At 35.7% G+C, this 26954-nt stretch overlaps 1 protein-coding gene across 17 annotated transcripts in view; it reads right to left on the bottom strand.

The window, feature by feature from the left end:
• The window catches only part of mark3a (MAP/microtubule affinity-regulating kinase 3a), a 70329-nt gene that overhangs the window by 11938 nt on the left and 31437 nt on the right, over positions 1 to 26954 (bottom strand). For 4 of the 17 annotated variants that reach the window (XM_059353866.1, XM_059353859.1, XM_059353858.1 and 1 more), the window contains 9 exons: positions 21702 to 21938; positions 21381 to 21521; positions 18524 to 18623; positions 11377 to 11489; positions 10068 to 10218; positions 8498 to 8715; positions 7548 to 7651; positions 2987 to 3259; positions 1337 to 1363 (listed from right to left, as the gene is read on the bottom strand). In XM_059353866.1, coding sequence (XP_059209849.1) covers positions 1337 to 1363; positions 2987 to 3259; positions 7548 to 7651; positions 8498 to 8715; positions 10068 to 10218; positions 11377 to 11489; positions 18524 to 18623; positions 21381 to 21521; positions 21702 to 21938 — 1364 coding nt within the window. Of the gene's footprint in view, positions 1 to 1336; positions 1364 to 2237; positions 3260 to 7547; positions 7652 to 8497; positions 8716 to 10067; positions 10219 to 11376; positions 11490 to 18523; positions 18624 to 21380; positions 21522 to 21701; positions 21939 to 26954 lie in introns of those variants that run through there. The other 13 variants (XM_059353869.1, XM_059353863.1, XM_059353868.1 and 10 more) reach the window with 7 other exon arrangements.

The raw sequence follows: 26954 nt of genomic DNA, 5'->3' as shown, positions 1-26954 counted from the left end.
ATTTTCCACTTTCAATCTTTTTAAACCAACTTAAGTCCTGATTATAACTTCCAAATATTAATTATCATGTCAATGATCAAAATAAAATAAAAATGCATCAAAAACATTTATTTTGCTGCAGTGGCAGATTAAAAAGGAAATAAACCTTGTTACTTTCCTAAAACTGCAAAAAATACTTTATTTTAATATTATTTATATATTTTTTTAATGTTAAATCTTTAAAACTAACTTCAGTCCTGATCATAACTATTGAATCATAATTTTTCAGAATTTTAACCCTTTATGTGTCCGTTTATTTACACAATGCCCCTGTTGAACACAAATAAATTACTGTTACACATAAATTATTTTTCGCATAATGCTACAGGGAAAGTCAATGATTGGCAAAATAATGGTTTTTGATGCATTTTTATGTTTTGTGCAGTGTCCGTTTCTTAAAACCACTATAAAAATACTTTATTTCATTATTTTACATTTTCAAAATCTTTTTATTAATGAGTCATGATCATAACTATCATATCAGCTATTGTTTACATTAAGCCCAGTTTTTTTTAATGTAATTTTTTGCTAGGTCCATTTTTGTTCATTTTTTTACAGCTTGGGATAAGTCAATAATTATTTAAAATATTACAAAATAATAAAACTACATTTTTAGGTAGGTTTCTAAAAACATTAGAGTTTAAGTAATTATAAAAACTATAAAAGCATCATATTTATACAACAAAAGATATAAAACTTATAAAAAATAAGAGAAATATAATACAATAAATGCTGTATGTTAAGTAAGCAAAGGGATTAAAAAGCCAAAAATGTTCCTCATGATAAACAAAAAATTAACAATAACTGAGCAAGTTGACTACTCTATACAGAAAAAAAATCAGTTTATGTAAACCAACATGTTGGTCGGTGAGCTTTAAACGGCTGATTTTGTTGCCTTCAGACTGAGCCAGGCTAGCAGTTTCCCCCCGTTTCTAGTCTTTATGCTAAGCTAAGCTAACTGACTCCAGCTTTATATTTAATGTTTAACAATCTTCTGATCCAACTCTTGGCTTCAAAACATTCCTTAAATAATAAAACTAGTTATAGACAATCTTGTGTGTAAACTATAATGTAATCCCATTAATCTGATGATAAACTGTGTGCATGTAAACGTACTCGGAGAGTTTTTTCCTGCTAAGCGGTGTGTTAGTTCAGTGCCAGCAGCCCCACGCGTCTGTAGAGTTTCAGAGGAAGTTTTTTTTTTTTTTTTCAGTGAGTTTGTTTTCGTTATTTTTTTGTTTTGTTTTGTTTGTTTTTTTCGGCACAGAGCGAAAAAAAGGCAGTACAAGAGTCCTACCTTTTGGTAAACCTGAATGACATGTTTCTACAACAGAATCAGACAAAGAAACAGTGAAAATGGTGAAGGAGGAGTGAGAGGAGGGAGGAGGGGGGAGGAGGCTCAATGAGTGAACAAAAACGGGGTGATTGAGATCATCAACAGTGAAGGGGAAGATTTCTTTTCTCCTTTTTTTCATTCATTATCAAATGATTTCAATTCCTCATTTTAGGTCAGTCATTGCAGAGTAATGTCGCTGGCCTGGCCGCCGCCCTCAGAGCCGTTAACAGCTACAAATGTTTTATTGATCACGGCTGCATTTCATCTGGATTTTTTACGGTTTGCTGATTGTTTTCTTCATTAACTGAATTATCATTTTGGATTGATAATGCCAGCAAAAAAGGCCACCACAGTGTCTTACAGCACTGAGATATTCTTCTTAAGTTAAAGTAGAAATACTGACACATTTTTACTTAAAACAATAAAAGTATCTTGTAGTATAATATTTATAAAGTAAAAGTTACAAAATTATATAAAAGGTTCTGGTTCTATCTAATATGTATTTCTTATTATACAGAATGGCTAATTTATTTTTTAATATTATTATTATTTATTATTATTATTTTATATTTACGTCTTATTATGCAGAATGGTCAATTTATTTTTATATTATTATAATTCAATATGCATTTCTTTCTCCTTTTATATTATTATATTATATTTATTTTCATTATGCAGAATGGCTTATTTATTTTTATATTCTTTTTTATGTTTATTTATTACGCAGAATCACTTATTTATTTTAATATTATCATTATTATTTTTATAATGCAGTATGGCTTATTCATTTTTTAATTCTTATTCTTCTTCTTAATTTCTTTCTTAATTTTTTTTTATTACAAATGGCAATTATTTATGGCAAAGTGGAATAAAATAAACATCTAAATATGCATTTTTTTTCTTTTTTCTTTCCACTAGTCTCAAAGAAGACATGTTATGGAAGCAAGATAGTAAAATATCTTAAAAATTGACCATGAAATAAACAACCGTCTTGCCTTAGTAATTATTTTTACAACCACCAGTTTAATTGTAGCTAAAATACGTCTCCAGATTCAGACCAAAGAAAACCAACTAAACATTTTTTACTGATTTTAGTAGTTTATAAACTATTTTTTTAAGTTTATACACTGCTGGAAAATATTTCTTGATGACTATAATGTAAGAAAATGATCAGCAAACATTTTAATGAATCACCGGCCAAAACCAGAATCAGAAACCCTGTTAAAAAGAGAATAAATTGCGTCTCGTTCCGTTTGGTTTCAGTTCTCCGTGGCAGCGTCCAGGCAGCGACAGACAAACAATTTAGACTTGAGAATAAATCACATCGTACAGGACAGTGAAGTGTAATTAATCATCCTAACTCTACAAGGCACTGTGTTGATTGGCTTCTAATTCGAACAGACAGTCACAGGAGATTAAACTGTACAGAGCAGAGGGCTGGAGTCTCTCCACTTTCTATTTCACACTTTAAATAACTCACAAGTTGTGAAAGAGTGCACGAAAAAATTACCTTTCATACTATATTTCATATTTTAAATGCAGTGAACAGAAAGAAGAGCTAAACCCCAACCCTTGGGTGCGTTACGGGGCGTGAGGCGTCCCCTCGCCTACCTGCGGGTGAGTTTGGAGGTGAGTTTGGAGAAGAGGTTGCTGGTTCCACGGCTGCGGGTCTGCGAGAGCGGGGTGGCGTCGTGGGAGAGGGTGGGCGACGCCGGCGGCCCGTTGTACGTGGCCGTGCGGCGGTCTCTCAGCTGGCCGCCGTGGAAGGTGCTGCGGCTGGCGGTGCCTCTCGGGAAGCGGAGGCGGTCGGGGGTGGTGGCGTTGGCGATGCTGTTGATGGACGCCACCGGGTTCCTCTGGCCGCCGGGCGACGCCGCGACACTGCTGAGGGGGGGAGGAAGAAGAGCGGAGCCAGGTCAGATCAAGGTCTGAACTGCAAAATAGAGTTTTTACACTGCAGATGAGATTTTTTATTCTTTAACCCATTGACGCCTGAAACGCCTGTAAAACCTCTGGGTGATTTTAAAATAAGCCCCTAAAACCTGAAGTTTTTCTGGAAATTCAACAGAAGTGTCAACACTTTGACTATATAATAGATTTTTCTGCCTCTGTAGCAGATAGAAATGAAATTCAAAAAGTATTTGAGAGCTTATACAAATACTACAAAACGACATATCCGCTTTCCAGGCTTCAATGGGTTAAAGTCCAGAAAGTGGATAATTTAGCATATTCTATTGAGTTTTGTACAGCTGCAGTGGAAAAACTTTTATCATGAACAGTTTCATCACATTTCCCTTCTTATCCTTAAAGATGCCCGACAGTTTGTTATTCCTACGTGAATTTCTAATGTTGCCATGAGTTTTAAGTGAATGAATCTTGCAGGTTAGATGTCAACAGGGTAGGAAATTAAATAAAAAAAATGCAGATAAATCCATTCCGGCAGCTGGTGGATTCACACTTTTAACAGCCACTTTTGTTTTTCCAGAAGCTCTCAAAAACCAGGAATTTAAAGCCTCCTATGCAGAGTTAAATTTGACATTCAGATTAGGATTAAATGAGTTTAAAAATACCACAGCAGGATGTTAAAGATGCAAGTTTTATTGTGCCGTTTCTTGTAACTATTGTTACTCTGATATCTGAATTAATACCACAAAGGAGGAGGAATATGGGAATGAAAACTCAGTCTGACCTTTAAGTAGTTTAAGGTTATTTATTCTAACTTCTGTCAGTGGCTTACTCATTATTTTGATGTTTTTACACGCATACATAACTACATACTTTGTTTTTACCCACTGAACCCCACAAAAACCTTCTGGCGAGTTAGAAAGGTTTGTTTTCTTCTTTAAAAAAAAAAAAGAAAAAGCCAAACTTACACCAGTTATTATAATCAGTATATGAGGGTTAGGGTGTTCTGTCCAAATCTAAGCTTAAAATAGTGAAGTTCTATTTTTTTCTCTAAAGTATATATTTTATCATTTTTATATATAATATATATATTTATTTTTCATTTTATTTTTTGTATTATTATTAGTAGTAGTAGTAGTATTATTATTATGTTTCTTGCTGGTTTATTATTTAGGGTGAAATAGTAAATATGACAGTTTAAGTGCTGAAACTGCAATACAAACCTGAGTTAATTTTTTTAAATTATTTTATTTTACATCTCATAAAAAAATGCCAAAAATAAAACTTTTGCATTCATGTGATCTCAGTAAAAAACCATAAATTCAGCTGCAACTGACAGTTACACGTTACAAATTAGCAAATTTGCAAAATTGCAAATTGCAGGCTGTTTACACAGAGCAGAGAGGAGAGGACAGGACAGGAGAGGTTGTAAAATTGTAATAAGTTTAATATGTACTGTATGTTGAGCTTCCATTTCTTTCTCTTTTCTAATATTGGTAACAGTGGTGGGCACTTGGAAAAATATTTTATATAGAGAAAAAAAATCAGCTCATGTTCTTTTCATTGTTGTTATTATTTAGGGTATTATAACTGTTGTTCTGCACAAAAGACAATTTAAAAAATTCTCCCTTTGAGTCATGATTGATGAAAACGTCATAAAGAACGTCCACAATTGCTCCTTATATTATTATAATTATACTATATAATTATACTTATATTATTATTATATTATATTATATTGCTGCGGATGAGTTGAGGCAGATTTGAGGTTTTCACCTTCACACAAAGTTTTCTGAGCTGCTGGAAAAACAGGCTAAAGCATCTTCAAATAAAATGTAGGAGTCAGTGTAGAAGATTCACCAGCTTAAGATCATTTTACTGTTACTATTTTACTTTAAAAAAAACAGATTAATTTCGCACCCCGAGCATCAAGCTCCTGACGTGCACAATGAGAAGAGTGAAGTTTGTCCCTGATCAGTTAGAGACTAAAAACAAAAAAAACAGACGATGGTCTGAGGGGGACAGCGGGGGAGCTCGGCTCCTCGTGTCGGACACGGACAGGTGAGGGGATCCAGACGGAGAAGATATCAGGGTCAGAGCTGACAGCAGAGGATGGAGAGGAGAGAGATCAGGAGCAGAGTTTTGTTATTGCTGCAGCGGAGACACGACGTCAGAGGACGTGACGCCGACGAGGAAAAATATCATCACACACAGAGTTCAGGAGCTCGTTGGTCACAGCGCCGCAGCTTGATTTCAGTGTGAGGATTCATATTTTTCTCTACGTGTGCCTCCACTTTGATCAGTGTCTGAAATCAACACCCACCAGCTTCCACCTGCAGGGAAAGATATTCGTTGTTTTGGTGGGAAAAAAAAATCGCTGAAGTTCAGCCGCCGCAGTGAAAGTTACTGTGATGCATTTCATAAAGTCTGCTGTTTTTATTTTAGCATTTTATTCTGGTTTACTCTGCAACTTTAAGAAAATAAGAGCATGACTGATATGAAATGTTTAAGAAAACAAAAATTATATTATATATTATTAATTATATATGATTAAATATTTTTTGGAGGATAAAACCTTTTTCATGTGGATTGTGCGCCCATTTTGCACAGAATATGACTGTGAAAGGAACTTAGAAGGCTGCTTTCTTAAATTAATAACTGTAATAAATAATGTTTAAATGAAAATATAATACATTACTTAATATCTAATATTGCGTGTTCCGTGTCAGTCAGTAACTGACTTTACAAATAAAGGATAATAAAAATAAATAAATAGCTACATAGCCACATTGATTTCTGCATTATTTAGTGTCATTTACCAATATTTACTATTATGCCAATAATTGTCCAATAATAACCATCAACAGAAACAACTGTTGGGCTGTAAATAAAGTAACAGAAGTAGAAGAAAACCTGATTTAGTATTTAAAAAGGCTACTTGATGGTTGACTTGCATTAGCAGTCAGTTAGTGGGAGTGTTGTTGAGTTAAACAATCTTAGTGGGGTCATTCTGCATGACGAGTACTCTGACTGAGTTTTGATATTTTAAGTAAATTTTGATACCGATACTTTTGTACTTTCACCTCAGTAAGTTTTGAATGCAGTGATTTGATGTCAAGAAGTAGCAATGTTGCCGTTACTGTGATATGCATCTAAAAAATATAGACAGGGATTATTGTGAACGATGTGATACGGCCCACCCTTAATAACAATAACTAGTTTAGCAGGTTAGTTTAGTTTGTAGGGAGAAAAAAATGAGCCATGCACACATCGAAGAGCTGCAGAAGCATGTAGGGAAGAAAAGTGGAGCTCTTTCTTTCACTGTTTGGAGGCAGATTTTTTTTTTTTGCGGCTGATCAGCATGAATTTCAGACACTGACGACCAAAAACAAGCTTCTTTCCGTTCTGTTCTTTGCAGGAAAAGGTGTCCATGGTTTAGTTGAGGGGTTACAGAGTGAGAAGCCGGCTGGATGTGCAGGTTAGCGAGGGGGGCCAAACAGGGGACATGACAGGAGACAGACAGGGGGGTTTGGAGGCCCTGCCGTCTTACTTGGGCGAGCAGTAGTCCAGAGCGTAGTAGGAGTGGGGCAGCGTGGCCCAGCCCGCCTGGCAAACGTACAAAGGGCCGACGGTTTGATACCTCAGCCGCACCGAACTGGACGAGGCACCGAACGCAGCGGCCGCAAAGCCGGAGGAGGAGGGGCTAGTGGCACAAGCCATCTCAGTCATGCTGCTCATGCCACAGTGAAAAAACAAAAAAACCCCACCGAAAACCACAAACACACAGGCAGAAATGAAAAAAAAGATGAGAAAAAGGGAAATACAAGAAAGATAGATGGAAAAGAAAGAAAGTAAATAAAAAAGATGAAACAAAAAGGAAATCTCTTCTTGGGATGCTGTCTGGATTTTCTTTCTTTCAACAATAAAAGCACCTCAAAGGCTGTTAGAGTTCAACCAGAGGGAGTTTGGAGGGCTGATGTTGATATTTTTATATATCCGTATTTACTAGCCTTGAATATGACCACATTCGTGTTCATAATGAGGAGTTCTGCATTCTTGCTGGGTAGAAAAAGCTCTAAAACAGCAGTTAAAACCACAATACTGGCAAAGGAAATTAAAATAACAGGTTCCACAAAAAAGTCCAGGCTCAATAATCTCATTAAAAAACTGAACGAAAGCTTTTCTGTGCCCACTGCACTTTCTGTGCAGACAGATTTTTTTTTGTAATGGAAGCAGGTCAAAGACAGAAACAAACATCCTCTCTCACCTGTTCTCCTTCCCGTTGGGGATGACGGAGAGGCGGTCCGTGTTGTTTCTGTCGCTGCAGACGTACGTGTTCCTCCGGGTCATCCCTGCCGACGCAGTGTTATTCTGCAGAGAAAAACACATGCCATATTAATACAGTCTGCTTTAGTCCGTTTCAGGCATTGCATTTTTTAAAATAATTTGTATCTATCTATCTATCTATCTATCTATATATCTATATATATATGTGCAGGCTTTACACAGAGCAGAGAGGAGAGGACAGGGAAGGTAAAAATGTAAAAAAAAATCAATATGTAGCTTGTGGAGTCCTTTTTTTTAGCATATTGGTAAAACCTTTGTTCTCTAAGAAAATAATTTATTTATGCTTTAAAGCAGGGGTGGGCAACCTTTACTAACTAAAGAGCCACTGTTGGCCCAAAAAAAAGAGAAAATCGCGGAATAGAGCCGCAAACCTTATATTGAGCCTAAAATGAAAATTAAACAGCCTAATAAGTCTAAATTAGCCTACCAACATTATTAATAGTCATATTGAGCATTTATTAATATGATTTTGAAAACTAGTCTATCTCGGGGAATTCAAAACTAAACTCAAAATTGGCAAAACTTAAAAGTTAAGGCTATGAAGCACATTTTAGTTGACTTAAATGTCTTTTTTAATATGCTGTAAAAAGGCTATACAATTTTACAATTGAGGAATACAAATAGCTTTTGGTCTACACCACTGATAAATGAACATTTTAATGTAAAAATATGTATATCATTTTTTTTGTCTCAGCCACGGGGAGCCCCTGCAGGTGGCCTAAAGAGCCACATGAGGCTCAGGAGCCACAGGTTGGACACCCCTGCTTTAAAGCATTATTTCTGTGTGTGTTATACTGAAATGAAAACATGTCTACTTCTATCCATGATTGTGCTCGAGGCTCCGAGGGATGACTGAATGAATCGACTCACGCTCGGGCCGGTGGTGGCGCCTTTCCTGCGGTCGGGGATGTCGGCCTTGTTGGGGTTGTTGGCGTTGCCCAGCAGAGGGCTGGCGGGCGGAGCGCCGCGGCTCCCCGGGGTGCTGGGTTTACGCAGCTGGACTCCACCTTCCTCCTTGGCGCTGTTCTCCGCCGTGGTGGTCTGACTCCTCTTTGGATGAGACATCCCCGGGGGGACGTTCTGACCGACTGCAGAGAGAAACAGGGAGCCAGATGTGTGACGATGACTCAAAGATGCTGTTTGTACCTCTGGCAAGAAGACTCTTTTTTTATTACAAGTGTTTTTATCTAAAAGGAGGCGACCTACATTCAGGAAAGGAACAATTCTGACAGATTCAAACTGATGGAGACAAATTAGAGAATGCATCATGTTTATGTTTGAATACAAAATAATGAGTTTCAAGACACATTTCCTCCCCAAAATCTGACGAATTTAAATGAATCAACCGGAGCAGTTCAACAGGAAAATATTCAAAAACAATCTGGATAATAGATCAAGCAAAAAGTCACAAATTAATTCCAGCTTCTCAAATGTAAATATTTGCTAACTTCCATAAACTTCTAAGAAAGAAAACTGAATATTTTTGTGCGTTTAGTCCGTCTATGAAGAGCATTCTTCACTATTTTTTGACATCTTAAAAAAAACGAGAAATCCATAACCATCGCTGAGAAAATAATCAGCAGCTTAATTGATAATAATAATAATTTTAAAAAGAGAATAATAAACACTGGTGCAGCCCTACGATAACTGTATACTTTATTTAACTATCATTATTATTATTATCATATAATTTTTAGTATTTTTTTAACTTCTGTTATAAAAGTACAGTTTTATTGAACATTTTTATTGGAAGTAAAATCCAGATTTCAAAAAAAGTTTGGATTCTGCAAAAACAATAAAATATAAAAACAGAAGTTTAATTGACCAACATTCAATTGAATATAATACAAATACAAAATGTTCAAACTGATAAAATCTTGTTTTTTGTAAACCTTTGTAAACTATCCTGATTTACGATACACAAAGTGCCTCTACTCTTATGGAATCAGGTTTGTGAGTATAAAAAGTCTCCCTTTTAATACCATATATCTGCAAATGTCCACAATATGATTGCTGTAAATTTTACTGTTAATTACTGCTGTAAGCCTGAATTGAACATGTATGAATTCTGTGCCAAAAACACAGCTGAAACACTGTGTTCTTTGAAAGCTCTGTGAATTATTGCTGCGTTAGGGCCGGAGCTCAGTGCAGATATTTCAGCTGCAGATCTCAGAGGAGGAAGCAGGACAAACTCTAGTTATTGACAAAGCATTACATCACAGCGGACGGCTCCGAGCTGTGCAAATAAGCTAAAGGTTAGAGTGCCTCCGCCATGTGACCGTGTTTGATTTAACTGCTTTTATCAGCCACTGACACAAAACGACCTTTATTAGGAGGGAAAGGTACGAGACGGATTGAGGAAAAAACAGAACTCCAAAATAAAAGGTTTCCACGTTCAGTTTTAAGGTGTGATGTTGTATTTTCTGTGGCGTCTCCTCACCTTGTTCGCTGTAACGCCTCTGTTTGTGGTTGGAGGAGGAGACGCTCCTCTGGACTTTGAGGTGTGAGGGCGACTGGCCGTTGAGCTCACTGTTGGGCCTCGGCTTGGCCAGAGACAGGTTGCTGCTGGAGGCCGACTCGCTGGGCTCCAGCTGAGGATTAGACAGATTAGAGTCAGAATACTGTCAAAACATTTAAAAAACTAAAACATTTGGCATGTTTTTATGAAGAAAATGCTGTATAAATCAGGGTAAAAAAAAACTTTAAAAATATAGTTAGGAGTAAAACTGGTAAGTGTCTGTCAGTTGAGATTATATTATATTACATACAGCAGGGGTGTCAAACTCAAATACACAATGGGCCAAAATTTAAAACTTGAATAAAATCGCAGGCCAACATTGAACAAATAAACCTTTTAATATATACCAAACATGTTTTGCTTTAACATTAAATATGGAACCAGCAACGCTTATAAACATACAATATATAACTAAATAGTGCAGACATGCAAAATCAAATTTCAAATAAAAAACACATCAATGTCATTAATTAACAATAATAATATAATCATTTGGTATTGCCTCATGGGCCAAATAAAATTACACTGCGGGCCAAATTTGGCCCGCGGGCCAGAGTTTGACACCCCTGATATACAGGGTTCGTACACTTTTTTAGCAATGATTTTCCATAACTTTTCAATGACTTCTCCATAACCTTTCAATGAATTTTCAAGACCAAAAAATGAATGCATTTCAGTCGGACCACTGTAGTCGGTGCCTCTAAATCAAACCACCGACACATTTTGATACACCCTGCTATGTTTTAATTGCAACTTGAATTCTTCTAAACACATATTTACATGGATTGAAGTAAAAAAAAAATCTTCTGACTGAAATTTTATTTGCGCTCCAGCCAAGTGTTTGAAACATGTTCCAGGTTAGGTTACTTGACACCTGCATAAGAATTCGGCAGGCCTATTTTACACATTCTAAATATTATCCAGCAATATTTCAATATATATATATATATATATATATATATATATATATATATATTTATAGTTAACATATGGGTATGGGTAGAATTTGGCTTAATTGGTTATTTAATTGCTTTTAGTTATTTTATTAAGTATGTTTAAAACAATGATGTTTTGTCTCATCATTAAAAAACAGATTGACGATTTTACAACCTTGTCCGAGTAATTTTTTTCGGAATTAAAAGGAAATTAAAGACCTATCTTTTAAATCTGGCTCATAATATGAAATAGGGTAATATAAATCTAAAAATATTATAAAAATAAAAGTGTGTACCTCGGAGGCCTTCCTGCCCAGCAGCAGGTAGGTGGCTGTGATCTCGTCATACTTCATCTTGGCCAGAGAGTCCTGGATCTCCTCCAGGTTGTAGCCCATCCCAACCATCACATCTGGAAAAAACAAAAACACAAACAAAGATTCATTTAAAAACGGGTGACAAACAGCAGTTTAATGAAGCAGAACTGACACACAGTAAAACACTGAAAGCTTAAAGGGCTTCAAACATCCTGAGAGATGATTTTCAAACAATAAGTAGACCCATTTCTCCTCTGGGACACAAACTTAAAGTTGAGGAAAGTTTAAGAAATACTGGTGTGAAAAATAATCTCCAAAAATATCTACCTGAAGTTGATGTTTATACAAGAATCTGGATGAACAGTTTTGGAATAAAACTTTTTAGTTTTAGCCAAAAATGGGTCTCATTTTAAGTAGAATTTAAACTCATGTCATTATTGGAAATAAAACATTTATTACAAACTGAAGATAAATGCATATTCTGCTTTTGTTTGTTTCTTTTCTCGTTTACTTCATTTTATGTTTTCATTATTTGCCCTCAAGAATTTCTGAGGATTAGATAACATGTAATAAAATGTAATATTTAACCAACATATGGGTACAGGTTCTGTATTTATTTTAAATATGTATTTTACAGCTGGCTTTTAGTTATTTTAATTACTACATTTTAATTACTTTATTATTTGATTCTATTTAAAATGTTAGTATTATTTTATCCCATTTTTTCTTAATTGCTTAGAATGTAAGGGCACTTTGTTGACAAGTGTTCTTCTTAATCCTAAAAAGATCAATACAAATCTATGTAAAAAACAAACAAAAACAAAAAGGTGCATTCAGCAGCACAATGTGACTTTTTTTGCAGAGATTCACAGTTTTAAGTTTCTTATGCATCTATAAAACAGCAGGAAAACTGCCGCAGCATTCTGCAGATGATGTAAAACTGTCACACTGGCGTTTTGCAGATGCTTCTCCGTTAACCAGGAGTGTGAATGAGTCAGGTGAGTGAATCACAGTTCAGGTAATCACCCCCCGCCTCCATGTGCTCTACAGCTCTCTGCCTCGACCAATCAGAAGCAGAGAGATGCTGATTGGAGAGTTTGTGAGAGAGTTTATATATAAAACACACACGACTGTGACGCTTTGCCTCCTCCGTCCTCCAGCTCACGTTTGTAGCAGCATGTCAGGGGGAGCAGAGTGGAGTTTCCTGCTGCAGCTCTGCTTTAAACATTCATCTGTGTGTGTGTGTGTGTGTGTGTGTGTGTGTGTGTGTGTGTGTATCATACGAAGGCTTTTACCCCTTTTCTTTTATCTCAACTCAATGCAGCCTCTTAATCTTCTAAAAAGCTTCCATCTGTTGGAGGACACTTCTAATAGAGACTTGTGTCTCAGTAAAAAGTGTTTTCATATAGGGATTTTTTTTTAGACTTAGACTTTCTTTATTGTCATTGACAAAAACACAACAGTGAATCTGGCAATGAAATATCGTTGCTTGGCTACCGCAGTACACAGAACAGGTGAGCAGCAACTTATAGATATCACCGTGAATTTTCCCCAGGTTTTTATTTACATTAAGACAATATTTTTTTGCATTGCAAGTTGTCTGAAATTGGATGTTTTAGATATGCAAATTAGGGCTGAACTCATTAATTATGCGCTCATATAGCTCCAGGATATAAATCTGAACATTGGATAAAACAAATTTCAAAGTCATTATTTCTTTTTGTTGATATATTAGATTCAATGTTTTTTTTTTAAAAAAGGACATTGGGATATCTCCTTTTATCATATCAGAAAATAGTATGAAAACCCAAAAAATAATGTTTTTACGAAAAAAATGTTGTGTAAATCAGGGTAGGAATGATTGTAAAAACCTACAGAATACATTTAGGAAAAAAACTGGTCAGTTTAGTGTCTGTAAGTGGAGGTGAAGTGGAGATTTTAAAAATAAACTAATTCTGAGGAAACGGCCTTTAAAGGTTTTTATACATTCTTAATGTAAATGATGATTTGAAGGCAAAATATTGAATCTAATTCACACAAACAACAACAAAGAACATGTAAAACACATTGTGCAGGAGAGTGGGCGCTTTCTAATAAAGGTTTAGACTACGCTCACAGTGATGTACGGTGCAACAGAATGAGAACTTTTAGTGAATTTAGGAGACTTCTACAGGATCAAATAATGTAGAAATCCACCTAAATGCACATTTTGGATAGCCCAAAACATCAAAATTGACTAATGCATGAAAAGTGCATGCCTTAATAGTTAATTTGCAAAGATTTGTAGGAGACAGATCGCATAAAAAGTAGAGTTATGATGTTATAGGGATTGTGAGAAGTGTAGATTCAGATCTCACTGTTCTGACTGCAAGAAACAGTCAACTTGTGTTTACTCAGATGTTATGCACATGGTTTTGCATTCATTGCACAGCTGATCAATTAAAGGGTCGGTGTGGCTGCAAGTTTTTTCTGCTTTCATGGATCAGACTTTAATTTGATAAACTATGAGGGAAATATATATTTAGTAGATTTTTGTTTGAGGAACAAAGGAATCTTTTTCACTCTGTCTGTTCTCAATCTAATTTTGTTTCAAGAAACTGTGAAAAAACATAAATCGAGAGTTTATCGTAATTTGCTAATTTTATTTTATATGTTGCACTCTGGTCTTGACTTGTATAAATGTATGATGTCTTGGTTTAATTCTACAAATTATCCAACAGTTATAACTTATCATAATCAACAGGACTTTGTGCAGTAAAGTTCTGCTTTTAAGATCTTTTGAGCAAATGCTCTATGAGTTTAATGTTTTCAAACCCGGACAAATTGAAATGACTCATGCTGTCCGACAGAGTCTTCTTGCCGTTGGGGTGGAAAAGCCTCTCAGGCAGCGTTCTGATCATCACGTCACACTGAAAAACTCTCCACTGAAAGCCGTGCTAATGCTAATTATTCTCGCTGGGTGAACGGCTCTCCTCTGCAGCTTTTTTTTTTTTTTACTCACTGACATCTTCTAAATTTGGTCAAACTAAATCTTTTCACACCAACACGGAGTAATCCAACGCGGCAGAAGTGACAAAGTTCACTCATAAAAAAAAAAAACAAGGCACACCCACGTCCTAAAAAAAAAAAAAAAAATTACAAACACAATTCTTCTACACCTGGAAACAAATCGGCAGAGTAACTTCCTGTTAAAACTGTCAGCTGCAGCACAGGAAGACAGCGAGTCCCACCCTCTCTCTGTTACCAGGCAGAATCTTTGATAACCATCTTTCATCATCCATCTCTCACTTTCAGCCTCCTGCACATGCAACATTCCTTCTGCCTCTTTTTATTTCCCTCAAACTGTAATTAACTGCTGTAACATTAAACACACAAGTGCTCATCAAAGCTAATAAAAACTGATATTTTGTGATCCGATTTTGATTAAGTGTAACAATATTAACAACCGAAAACTGTATAATGTAAGCTCTTTTTAAAGATGGAATACAGGCCTCAAGCATGGAAGTGATATATGAACAAATGTCCTCTTATGCGTCATCGTATCCACAATTTTTTCTTATTTATACTCTTCTCTTCGGAGAGAAAAAATTGAGAGCAGCTGTATTCTGCAAATATGTAGAATTAGTTTCCTAAAAATTGACAGGATCACATATTAAGCATTAAAATGTAAAAAATATACATTTTTTTAATCCCTCACTGAAACTGCAAGTGAGAGAGCACAGGAAACACTTTCTTGATGACATTACTTTGAAACTCTCCAGCAGAGAGGCATCAGCTGCTGTCACATCTGAAAAAAGCTGTAACGAACGTTTATATAACAGCTTCCAAAAAGATATTCCTTTAACAGATGAGTGAAGAAAGCCACGGGCCTCATGCAGCAACACTCCCAAAGTCCTCTTTTAATTTCTCTTAATTTTCTAGAAGTCAACTAGTGATGCACCAAACAGACAAAATGTCCTTTGTGCAGAATAACAGAGTTAGAATGACATAAATCTTAATTAATTTTTAAATTTAAATTTATAAAAAACACTTTTCCAAGTGCCTACAAGTTCCATTAATGTTGGGGGAAATTATTGGGTCTCCACATATTCTACTGAATGTGAGAAATGTAAGTATTGTCATTTTTCCAGCCTCTCCTGTCCTCTCCTCTCTGCTCTGTGTAAACAGCCTCTCCTGTCCTCTCCTCTCTGCTCTGTGTAAACAGCCTCTCCTGTCCTCTCCTCTCGGCTCTGCGTAAACAGATTTTCAATGAATATTTGTCACGTGACCGTTGGTCTCAGCAGAATCAATCATGTCTTCACAGTGTCTCTGAGGAGCAGAACTTAATGCTTTTTACAGGATCTGGTTAGTGCAAACTGTTTATTTTTGGCAACGTTTTAAATGAGACATGTAGAATAAAGTGATTCTGACAGAAAAATCACAGTTTTAAGCTTTGTTTTGGTCAATTTTTTTAACAGGAGCCAAGCGATTCCAACCTGTAGTGCATAAAATGATGATTTATAATAAATAAGTGTATTTATAGTGCTGCATTTAATTATAGAGATGCATTTAAATGAGACATGTAGAATAAAGTTAAGAGATTTTGAAGAAATATCAGTATATTAAGCTTTGTTTTGGTTTCCAAGGGAAATGTTCATCACATAATCCATTCAAGGACCGTCTGAAAGTGAAAACTCGAGATAATGCCTGTTTTTACAGTTTCTTTATATGATAAATGGTGTATTTTTTTAAAAACGACAAAAACTTTTCTAGATTCAGAAAGTCCAGACTTAACTGAAGTCAATGAATCTGTTTATTCTAATTGACTGATCTTTACAAATGCACTAGGTTTAGGAAGTAAAAATACCACAGAAATATGAACTTTTTTGATGCATTTTATGTTTGATAATCACTTAGTAGCGCTCTGAATCAGAATCACATCAAATCTATCTCTCGTCTACTTAACATGATAATTTCTAATAAATAAACGTATTAAACTACGAGTTGCTGCAGTCTTGAAGTTAATCTGACGGCATTCAATGCAAACTTCAGTAATGACGACACTTTAAACCGTTTAGTGAGAAACTAAAATATGTCCTCTATTTTAGGGGAAGTTTTAATGCATTATTGAGGATTGAGGGATTTCTCGGCTTCAACATTAACACATCTCCTCCCCGGCTCTTCTTTCCCCTCCCGCTCTGCCTGGGTGACTGGGAGTTTGCGCCGACACATGTGCTCCGACTGCCAACCCCAGCTGCTGTTACATAAGAGCTCCCCTCGTTTACAGCTCTCATCCAGGGCACAGCGGGGAGGCTTCTCTCTCTCTCTCTCTCTCTCTCTTCTTCTTTTTCTCTCTTTGCATGCAGCAGCACGGCTCCTGTTTATTTATTCATCATCACGTTTCATCTTTTCTTTTAAGGCTCTTCAGCGCTGAAATAATGAGCCCTGTGTTGTGGAGCCGTGACCTCGCTAACGTTTAAAAAACATACAGATTGTGTTTTTTACTGTAATAAGAGAAGGAGAAAGGGAGGTTGTATTTGATTCCTGTGCAGCTTTATAATCACGCAGCAGTGTCACAGGCCCGACGGTCGTAAAGCTTCATAATTAAATGCAGGTATGTGATTTTAAAAGCAACGTCGGCTTCATCAGTAGCAGTGTTTCAACAATTTGAAAGAAAATGCTTCAGCTGGTTTAGAGCGAATAAACAAAGCTGCATCAACGCACTTTTGTCAGGAGATGGCAGTGTCATGTATTGCTGTAGGCTAATCTGCCAGTAAACAGGAGAAGAAGTAGAGAGAAAACAACAACAAAAAAGAGAAGAAAACAGGTTCTTCTTTTTCTTTTTGGTTTTCTGTCAGAGCAGAAACAGTCAGTGAGTTAAATGCGTTTCCATCTCCAGTTTGTAGGGGTGTCACGGTTCAGTGCATTAATTAACACGGGGAATACACGGTATAAAAAGTTAATAAAACTTGTGTGCGAAAGTCAATGTGATGCAGAACTACTTTAATACACGCGAGCTGCTTACAAACACAAAGGCTGTATCCTTATGTTAAGGAACGATCCTCAAACGGCTGGATTTGAAGGATAATCCACCGAAGGACTGTCCCAATGTCCAGGACAGAGTCCTTCTTATGTCGAAATTCCAAGGACTCGTGTGTGTATCCTCCGTGAGCCCCGAGTACCCATAATGCGTTGCGCACAACGGTAATTTTTTTCAGTATTTTCAATTTACACTGAATATTTGTTATCACATAACTTACAAAACTTGTGTTCAAAGTCAAGCAAAACATATGCACAAACAAATTAATAAACGTCATCTTGATACATTGCCAGTTAAGTTAATTGATGCCGTCTCAGCCGCTAAGTTATTGTAAATTCATATATACGTCAGTCTGACGATATACTATGTGCAAAGTATATGTAGCTATGCCATTCAGAAGGTTATACATTTGTTTATTGTGTTAACAGGGACCGACAGTGCGCCATTATCTGTTATTGTTATTTATAAATAACAGTTATTGTACTGTACTGTAAAATTAAAAAAGAGAAACAGAAAACATCTCCATGGTGAGTTATGCGCCGCTGCTTTTATGAAACTGAGAAGCAATCAAATTCAGCCAGGATCAGTGAAATAATCAGGTTTAATCCACTTTGTGGCTTTTTTTTTTTTTGCTAAATTGTGGAGATTCAACCTTGAAGCATCTTCTTCCATTTCCACAAATATGTGGAAGAGTGCTGATAATAATAATAATAATAATACATTTTATTTCTCATGCACTTTTTAATCAGCAGATCTCAAAGTGCTTAACAAGTAAAATAATTTTAAAAACAACTCAATAGAGGTAGGTTAAAAAGTCGGTTTCAAGTTTATCATTTGTAGGCCTTTCTGAATAAAAACGTTTTCAGGTCACCTGCACACTGACAGGCTGCTCCATGAGTTTGTCAATCAAGATTTAGCTGCGGCACCCCGTCATGCTGTGAGACAAGTTCTTCTTCTGTTTAGGCAAGTAGTTTTGAAGTTGTACTTTATTTTCTTGTATTAATATATCATTTACCTTTTTACCCTGGGTTATTGTAACATCAATGGTAACTCCCTCGTCCTAGATAACTGTGGACGTAACAGCGACTCGTGTGTGTTTTTTTTTTTTACCTATTCTCTTCTGATCCGTGATGTCCAGCTCTGGTTCAGTGTAAGGCTTGAGCTCGTCCTCTTCAAATCCTGCATTGATCCACCGATCCTTCATGATTTGCTGCAAAAGGAAGGTGAGACAATAAGAGTCTGAATTATACTGGAGTTTTTAACTGATATTCATATTTTAGAAAAACAATAAAGAGGAGAAATGCACAAATCTTCTAAGAATCTGTTAAATTAATTATTTTTATAATTTTATAATAGTATACTATTGCAGAATCTTTGCCTTTATTTTATTGAGATCGGGAGAGAAAATTGGAGGAAAAAAAAGGAGAAAATTGCACATATTACATTACATTATTATCCTGCCACTCCACAGTAACATCCATACTGTTTGTCTCATTTGTTTGCACCTTTATTTTTAATTTGCAGCTGATCAATCGCTCTGTGGGGGTTTTAATAAAGGACAGAGCCAAACTAATTATCGCCGGTCATGCTCTGATGTAACCGGAGAGGACATGTGGTCATGTGGCATCTGAGGCTGACACATGTGACCCTCAGAGTCGAGCCAGCAACATTTTTTAACTAAATTCAGTTACATTCAAGATGCAATAAACCGTTTTATTCCCATAAAAAAGCAAATGAAGCTGAGCCTCTTTGATTTCATAAAACACAAGGCTGCTTTTTAAGTCCAGTTGAGGGGTCACGTGCCAAAAATAATCTTTCAAAGAAATCACGTTTTATATGTTAATGATATGCTGCTGGGTGTCAGGCAGAGCTGCTCGATTACAGCTGAGAAGACGATCATTAACACTTTTCTGACAACGTGATCGGGGCTCTGATTGATCCGCAGAGCGACTCGCTCCCTCTCTGCCTCACACTTCACACAGGACTATTTTAATCTCAGCACACCCTCTAAAAATAAACGAAACGTCTCAATATTTATACTATTATCAGATTGTGAATAGTGGAGAATTAAATGACGATGTTTAACTTTTATCTGTCAGGACATTTTCAATTTTATTAAGAGGTTTAAACTTCGTCGTTTTAGGCCAAAACACAATAAAATAAAAATAAAATTGCTCTTTATACTTCTAGACTGACTTCTTTGACAATGTGGACTTGACTTTATAATCAATTATGACAGCAATAGTTTATTTTTTTACCAATAATTGCTTCTACTTGACATTTTTTCAACTTTTACTGTACTGCATTTAATTAACAGCTAACGTTTACTTTCCAGATGCAACATGCAAAAATATGTCAGCTTCTGAATTATAATACATAGCTTTAGATCAGAAAAAAAATATTTAAAATTACATCCACACCGACCAAAATCCAATGTTAAAACGCCTCACTCATAATCATCTAATATATTTAATAACACTCAAAATGAGCCGTTTTTCTTTTGACACTGTCAGCATATTCTGCTTACAATGCTTAAAAATATTACAAGTAAAAAAAAATACCTTTTGTAAGTAAGTGATCTGAATATTTGTTTCACTGTTGGGTATTTGGCTGAAGAGTTTTTCACTTTTATGTGGCATTGATCCCCTGTGTGATTGAACCCATCAGCCACCATTCTTCATTCTGTGGCTAAATCACTTGAAGACTTTGTTGTTTGTGTGTGTTTTTGTGGTCGTCTGAACATATATTGATAAGAACCTTTAATCAATTTGACCCGAGGCATGTTTAATTATCCAAAGGTGTCAGAAACCAAGGAATCCCAATAAACATTGTTTATATTTCATGATTAACTCCAATACGAACCATCACAATCAATATTTAGTGCAATGGTGTTCTTTACCTCTCACAGATCAATGAGGATAATTCACTTGTTTTTCATAATAAAAGCATGTGAAAACTTATTTTATGTACATTGGAAAGACCTACATATGAAATACAATGGTTTAACATGACACTTTTTGAAAATTTTATTTTACATTTATTTTTTTTTCTTTTATGGAGAGAGTTGATAAATTAACATGAGTCAACTCTTCTGTTCAGGGTCAGATTGACCATTGAAAAGTATCAATGATATATAAACCTGCAAATATGTGAAATGAACCATTTTCGTTTTATACGTTGATTACACTTATTAATTCAAGCAGAAGAAATTTCATTCCGAAAAAATACTTTTAACTATTTTTAAAAAGTTTTTTAACTTTGAAATGGGTCAATTTGACCCGCAACATAACAGGAGGGTTAAGGACACGTAAAAACGTCTAAAATTCACAAGTGGGGGTATTTACTAATGTATTTAATGTTGTACAATAAAACATGGAAATCTCTTCAGCTTGTGTAAACCACAGACCTTATTTCAGCATCTAACCACCAACATATTAAAAATCCTCATTGAGTTTGAGAGGAGAGACCCCAGGGTGCCAACATGCCAACTTGCCCCCTGGTTTAAGAACTCATTCCTGTGTTTTTAGACTAGAAAAGACTAGAGAGATTGAACAGCTCAGAGTTCAGTGACGACAGAGATGGAGAGCGACGACAGTGAAGCCCCTGAAAGAGTCGGGTGGCGTGGTTCTGCCGGTGTGAGCCGGTTTGACTAAAGGTACCCGCGACTCATAGATGAGGGCGGAGACGTGAACAAGAAAGACAATTTTGGTACAAACACGAGAATGACGATGTATTATTCATGGTTACAACATCAGAAAGAAGGAGGAGAGTGTGGGCCGGGCGCACACAGAAAACAGGACACCGTGGGCGTCAGAGGAGATGATGCAGGAGGGAGGAGGGGGGGTGCAGGAGCCGAGAGGAGGAGAGAGGAGGGGGGGCTGTTGGAGAGGTGGAGGATAGATGGCATTCTCCGATGGTGCAGACGTGCTGGGCGGAGTGTGAGATAAGAATTGAGAGGTATATTTACATTTTCTGCGTCCTCCCTCACCTCGAGAGTACCCCGCTTGGCCGGGTTGAGCACCAGGAAGCGCTTGAGGAGGTTCTCGCAGTCTGTGGACATGTAGAACGGGATGCGGTACTTCCCTCTGAGCACGCGCTCCCGCAGCTCCTGCAGAGGACGACAACCGGAACGTCAGCAAAAACACTCAAACATGCAAAGTTACGTGTCACTTTTTTTGTATATCTGAACATTTGAAGCAGTCAACACATTTCAGCTTCATGCCAGACACAGATGTGAGGCAGAAAATAAAGTAGCTACTAGCTAGTAGCTACACCAACGCCATCCTACCTTGAGGTTCTGTCCGTCGAAAGGCAGCGAGCCGCTGACCAGCGTGTACAGAATGACCCCGAGACTCCAGACGTCCACCTCCGGCCCGTCGTACTTCTTCCCCTGGAAAAGCTCCGGTGCAGCGTACGGCGGAGAGCCGCAGAACGTGTCCAGCTTGTTGCCCATCGTGAACTCGTTGCTGAAGCCAAAGTCTGCGATCTTGATGTTCATGTCGGCGTCGAGGAGCAGATTCTCCGCCTGAGTGACAGACATGAAACTCAGAGGTTAATATCTTTCTTTTTCTTTTTTACCGACAGTGTATATATCTGTTTAAAGAGCAACTTTTCAGTTTTATTAATTCAGTTTCACTGATTTCAACTGTTACATTCACAGCTCGGCCCCAGTTACAGACTATATTGCTTAAGACTCTTATACACTATTATTATCTAAATTAGCCCTTTTTTTTATTTTTTTATTTATATTTATTTATTTATTTATTATTATTATTTTTTGGAATACAGAACCAGATAAAATATGTGTAATACCCTTTACAGTGCCATTTGTGTGACAGATGAGACCCAATCTCAAGATGTTTTGATTTGTTTTCCTTTGTGATGTTAATTGTCTGTAAATGTGCATAAAGGCAATAAAGTTAAAAAAAAAAAAAAAATTCACAGCTCATCCTGCTAACCTTCAAAAAGCATAATATGGTTCACAGCAAGTCTTCAAATTGCCTTTTTTCCTAACCAACAGTTCAAAACATATTTAATTTCAAATATAAAACACAGAGAAGCTGGATCTAACATACAGTCGTGGAAAAAATATTAGACCTCCCTTAGACCACAAATAAAATGATAACAAAAAAAGCTCAGAGTTTAATTTAAGAGCTGATATCTAGACATTTTCCATCGTTTTCTTGATAATAACCAAAATCATTATCAAGAAAACCATGGAAAATGGCTCGCTATATTATATTTGTCCAAACAAATGTATCTTTAGTTGTACCAGGCATCATAATGAACAAGAAATTGAAGAAAAATATGTCTAATCTTTTTTTTCCATGACTGTATATAAACAATTATCCAAACTGTTGCTGACGCACATTGTTGTTTTACTAATTGATTAATCATTTTCATATTCATAAACTGATCTTTTTGATACAGTCTGAACTGAAACTCCTTTGTGAATGAAAGTGTTCAAAACGTAGGCGAGGATCAAACATCTGCTCTCATGCAGCTGTAGGCCAAACACTAATTAGGGAGCTGGAGCAAAGAGAGCAGAAGAAGAAGAAGAAGAAGAAGAAGAAGAAGAAGAAGAAGAAATCTTCCATTGAGCCGAAGGACTGAACCATGAGGGTAAACAACACTCACTGTAATGTGGCTGATCATTAACAGTGGAAAAAAAAAAACACATTTTATGGGATAATTTGAAAATATTGAACACAGTCGGACCTGAAGTGGTTTCCACCAGACTCCATTGACAAAAACGGTTAATTTACCTGACATGAGTTACTGATCTACTAGTTAGTCATTTAAAAAAAAAAACAGACTTTTTGTTAGTAAAACTGTCATGATAACCATTTCTGTTAAGATGATATTTTGTCTCATAAATTATTGTGATAAACGATGTTATTGCTCCTGATATAGTGATATTATAACAGGATTATAATGCAAGTGCACCCTTTGAAAGAGCAATGACCTTTTTATATAATTAAGAATATTCACACATGAATGTAATAAAAAATATTAAACACAGCTGGAACCCATTGACAAAAACAGTCATTTTACCTCACAGATAGCAGGAGTTACTGATTAGCTAGCTACTTGGGTACAAAAAAAAAAACTTTGTTAGTAGGACTGTCACGATTACTATTTTTGTAAGACGATATATTATCCTAGAAATATTGCGATATTATATACGATATTATTGTAATTTTAAGACCAATCTATGCCGACATGCATGCCGATAATGATAATATAACAGGATAAAAATGCAATAACACCCTTTCAAAGACCAATAAACTTTGAAATTCTTGTTATGGTTACGCATATTCACACATGAATGTGAAAATAATCTTAAAATCTCCTCAATGTATAAAAGAAGGTCCCAGATTTTACAACAGTCAGTAAAACCTGCTGTTTGTCAAACATCATATGAGTTAAAGTGTTGCTGACTTTATTAAGTAACCAAGCCTGCAGGAATCACAACGGGAGACATATTATCCTGCTCATGTCCAGATATTATACGATACAGATATACCAGATATTATACGATGTTCTGCGAGTGAAATGACAGTTTTTATCAATAGAGTTTTGCCTTCAGGTCTGAGAGGGCTGACAACAAGGTACAGAAGAGAAGATATTCTCAGTGTTGGAAAAAGTATTCAGATCCCTTACTTAAGTAAAAGTACTAATACCTCACTGAAGAATTACTCCACTATGAGTAAAAGTCATGAATTCAAAACTTACTTCAGTAAAAGTACAAAAGTATCAGCATCAAAATGTACTTAAAGTATCAAAAGTGAAAGTACTCGTTATGCAGAATGACCCCACTCAGACTGTTATATATATTCCAAATATATGATTGGATTATTATTATTGATGCATTTATTCAAGCAGTGTTTAAAACTTCTCAAGGTACGGCTCATTTAAACTACTCAATATACAGCTATGAGGTTTAATTTAAAAAATGTCTCATCACTTTAAATGTATCATGTTGTTCATGTTTAATCTCAAAATGAAAAGTAACTAAAGCTGTCAGTTTAATGTAATGGAGTAAAAAGTACAATATTTACCTCAAAAATGTAGTGAAGTAGAAGTCTAAAGTTACATAAAATGGAAATACTCAAGTAAAGTACCTCAAAATTATACTTAAGTACAGTACTTGAGTAATTGTACTTAGTTACTTGCCACCACTGGATATTCTTAATATAGCACACACTTAACCCTATAAAGCCTGAACCGTGAAATAAAAATTTATATATACTAAATTTTCAAGTGTGTTTGTTGAACCGGCTAACATTTTTTAAAATTCAATATCAATTTTCATATATGAATTTAATTTGGATCATATTTGATACATCAGGTCTTTTTGTGCAATTTGTTGCTCACAATTTGCTTTTCTTGAACTCATATAATCACATAAAACCTAATATTTTTAACCAAATAAAACTTTGACTTTCCTTTTAACATTTTCCTCAAACATACAAAATATGTTCTTCCATATAAAACAACATCATACATCTGCTGATACGAAGTTTTCACGCAGCAATGACTGATCCACCAGTGGAACCAGCAAATCATTTTTGTTACATCTGGTATTTTTGTTGCTCAGTTTTTTTAATCATCAATTCATGTATTCATAAGGTTTTTCAGGAAAAAAAATATCACACTGATGATGTAGAGGTCTCAAAAACGTATGTATCAAATATGATACACTTGGCTTTATAGGGTTAAACTACAACACCGCTTCCAAAAACCTGAACTATCCCTTTAAATCTGAGCGGGTAAAGCCACGAGAGTCTCACAAAAGCAGAGTGACCTATAAGCCTGAGCGACTGCGGTTTGTTTGGTGGTTAAAGTTTAACCGTGCTGCTCATATGCGTCTCCAAAGTCACACCTGTGACATATGTCGACCTGCCCTCATTAAACACACACGTTACAGGCAGAGGAGACTCCTCTCACATCTCCCTTCCTCATGGATCATTCATGAAGCTCTACGCAGAAAAACAGTTACAGCAGAAACACGGAGCTTCTCCCACCGATGGCGAGATAAAAAATACATCAATATGTATTCTGGGAGAAATGAAGCGGCGTCACGAAATAGACGAGGACCGTTTGCACGACAGCGTGACGGTGATGTGGTGCGGAACATGTGAGCAGTTTTGAGGAGACGCCTACTTTGTGGCGTCATTTTCTTTTTAAAAAGGTGTGTGTTGAGCTGAGAGAGGGGCAAAGTGGAGCCTCATTAGCAGCATATGCATCCTTTTTTTATATTTTTTTTTGGGGGGAGTTAGACATGCTGTGCTGGAGTCGTCAGTGGGAATATGGGAGTTAAGATGAGAGTCATGAAAGACGCAGCACTGACGTCAGCTCTCTACACTGTGACCTTTCTGTCCAATATGAGTCAGACGTAATTAGCCTCAAAAGGTGGAGACACTTTGCACATTTACACTCTTCATATGACTACAGACGAGCATGAATAATACTCAATATGTGGAGTTTTTATGTCTATAAAGGATCTTTACCTTCTCAGAATTATTAATTATTCCTTCAACATGATAATGTGTTCGTATTAACATAATATTATCTATTATAGTATTACTAATATTATATAGTTTGTTATATGCATGTGTATATGTATATGCATGTAAATATATATGTAAATATATATATATATATATATACACATATATATACATACACACATATATATACATATTTACATATATACATATATATATACACACATATATATATACACATATATATATACACACATATATATATACACATATATATATACATATACATATATAGACACACACACACGTATATATACACACACACACCTTTTTTCTAATATATGTTGTACATATGTAACATAATATTAAATTGATAATCTTGTGAACCCATAAACTTTTCATCCTTTTGTTTCAGAGCGCGTTCAGTATAAGGTTTTTTCTTTTTTATGTATTTTATGACTCAGTGCAGTCTTATGACATGAAAATGATTAATCTCTCAATTAAGTGTTTGGTCCATGAAATGTCAGGAAATCACAATTTCCCAAAGAGCTGACATATTGAAATTACACGTTTTGTCCGACTGAACATCCAAAACAAAAAGATTTAGTTAAATATCAGAGAAAAGAAAACAAAAAACAGCAAGTTTAGATTTTCTGCTGCACACAAAAACATTAAAACTTAACACAATTATTCCTACAGGTTGATCTAAAACCATGATTACAAACTATTCAGCTCTTGAATGCAACTGTTTTTAACTGTGTTTTTGTGTTTTGATTCATTGTGTTTTTATTTGTTGTCATTTTTCCCTCAACATCATTAAAAAGATTAAATAAAGCCAAAAATAAAATGAAAATCAAATGTCTGAGAGGCTGAAATCAGCTAGAAATCAGCAAAAGTTGATTTAAATAACTTAAAACTAATATATAACCTAAAGAGTTTTCAGAGTTGAAAAGGTTGTTTTACTTGTGCTTTCATTCATATTTTTCATTCATGTTAATGCTGTTACTCATATTATATAGAGTATCATATTA

The sequence above is a fragment of the Centropristis striata genome, chromosome 16 (genome assembly GCF_030273125.1).
Source record: "Centropristis striata isolate RG_2023a ecotype Rhode Island chromosome 16, C.striata_1.0, whole genome shotgun sequence".
In the NCBI taxonomy this organism is placed as follows: Eukaryota; Metazoa; Chordata; class Actinopteri; order Perciformes; family Serranidae; genus Centropristis; species Centropristis striata.
Note: the sequence above shows the minus strand (reverse complement) of the source record. Positions and strands in the feature narration are given on the sequence as shown.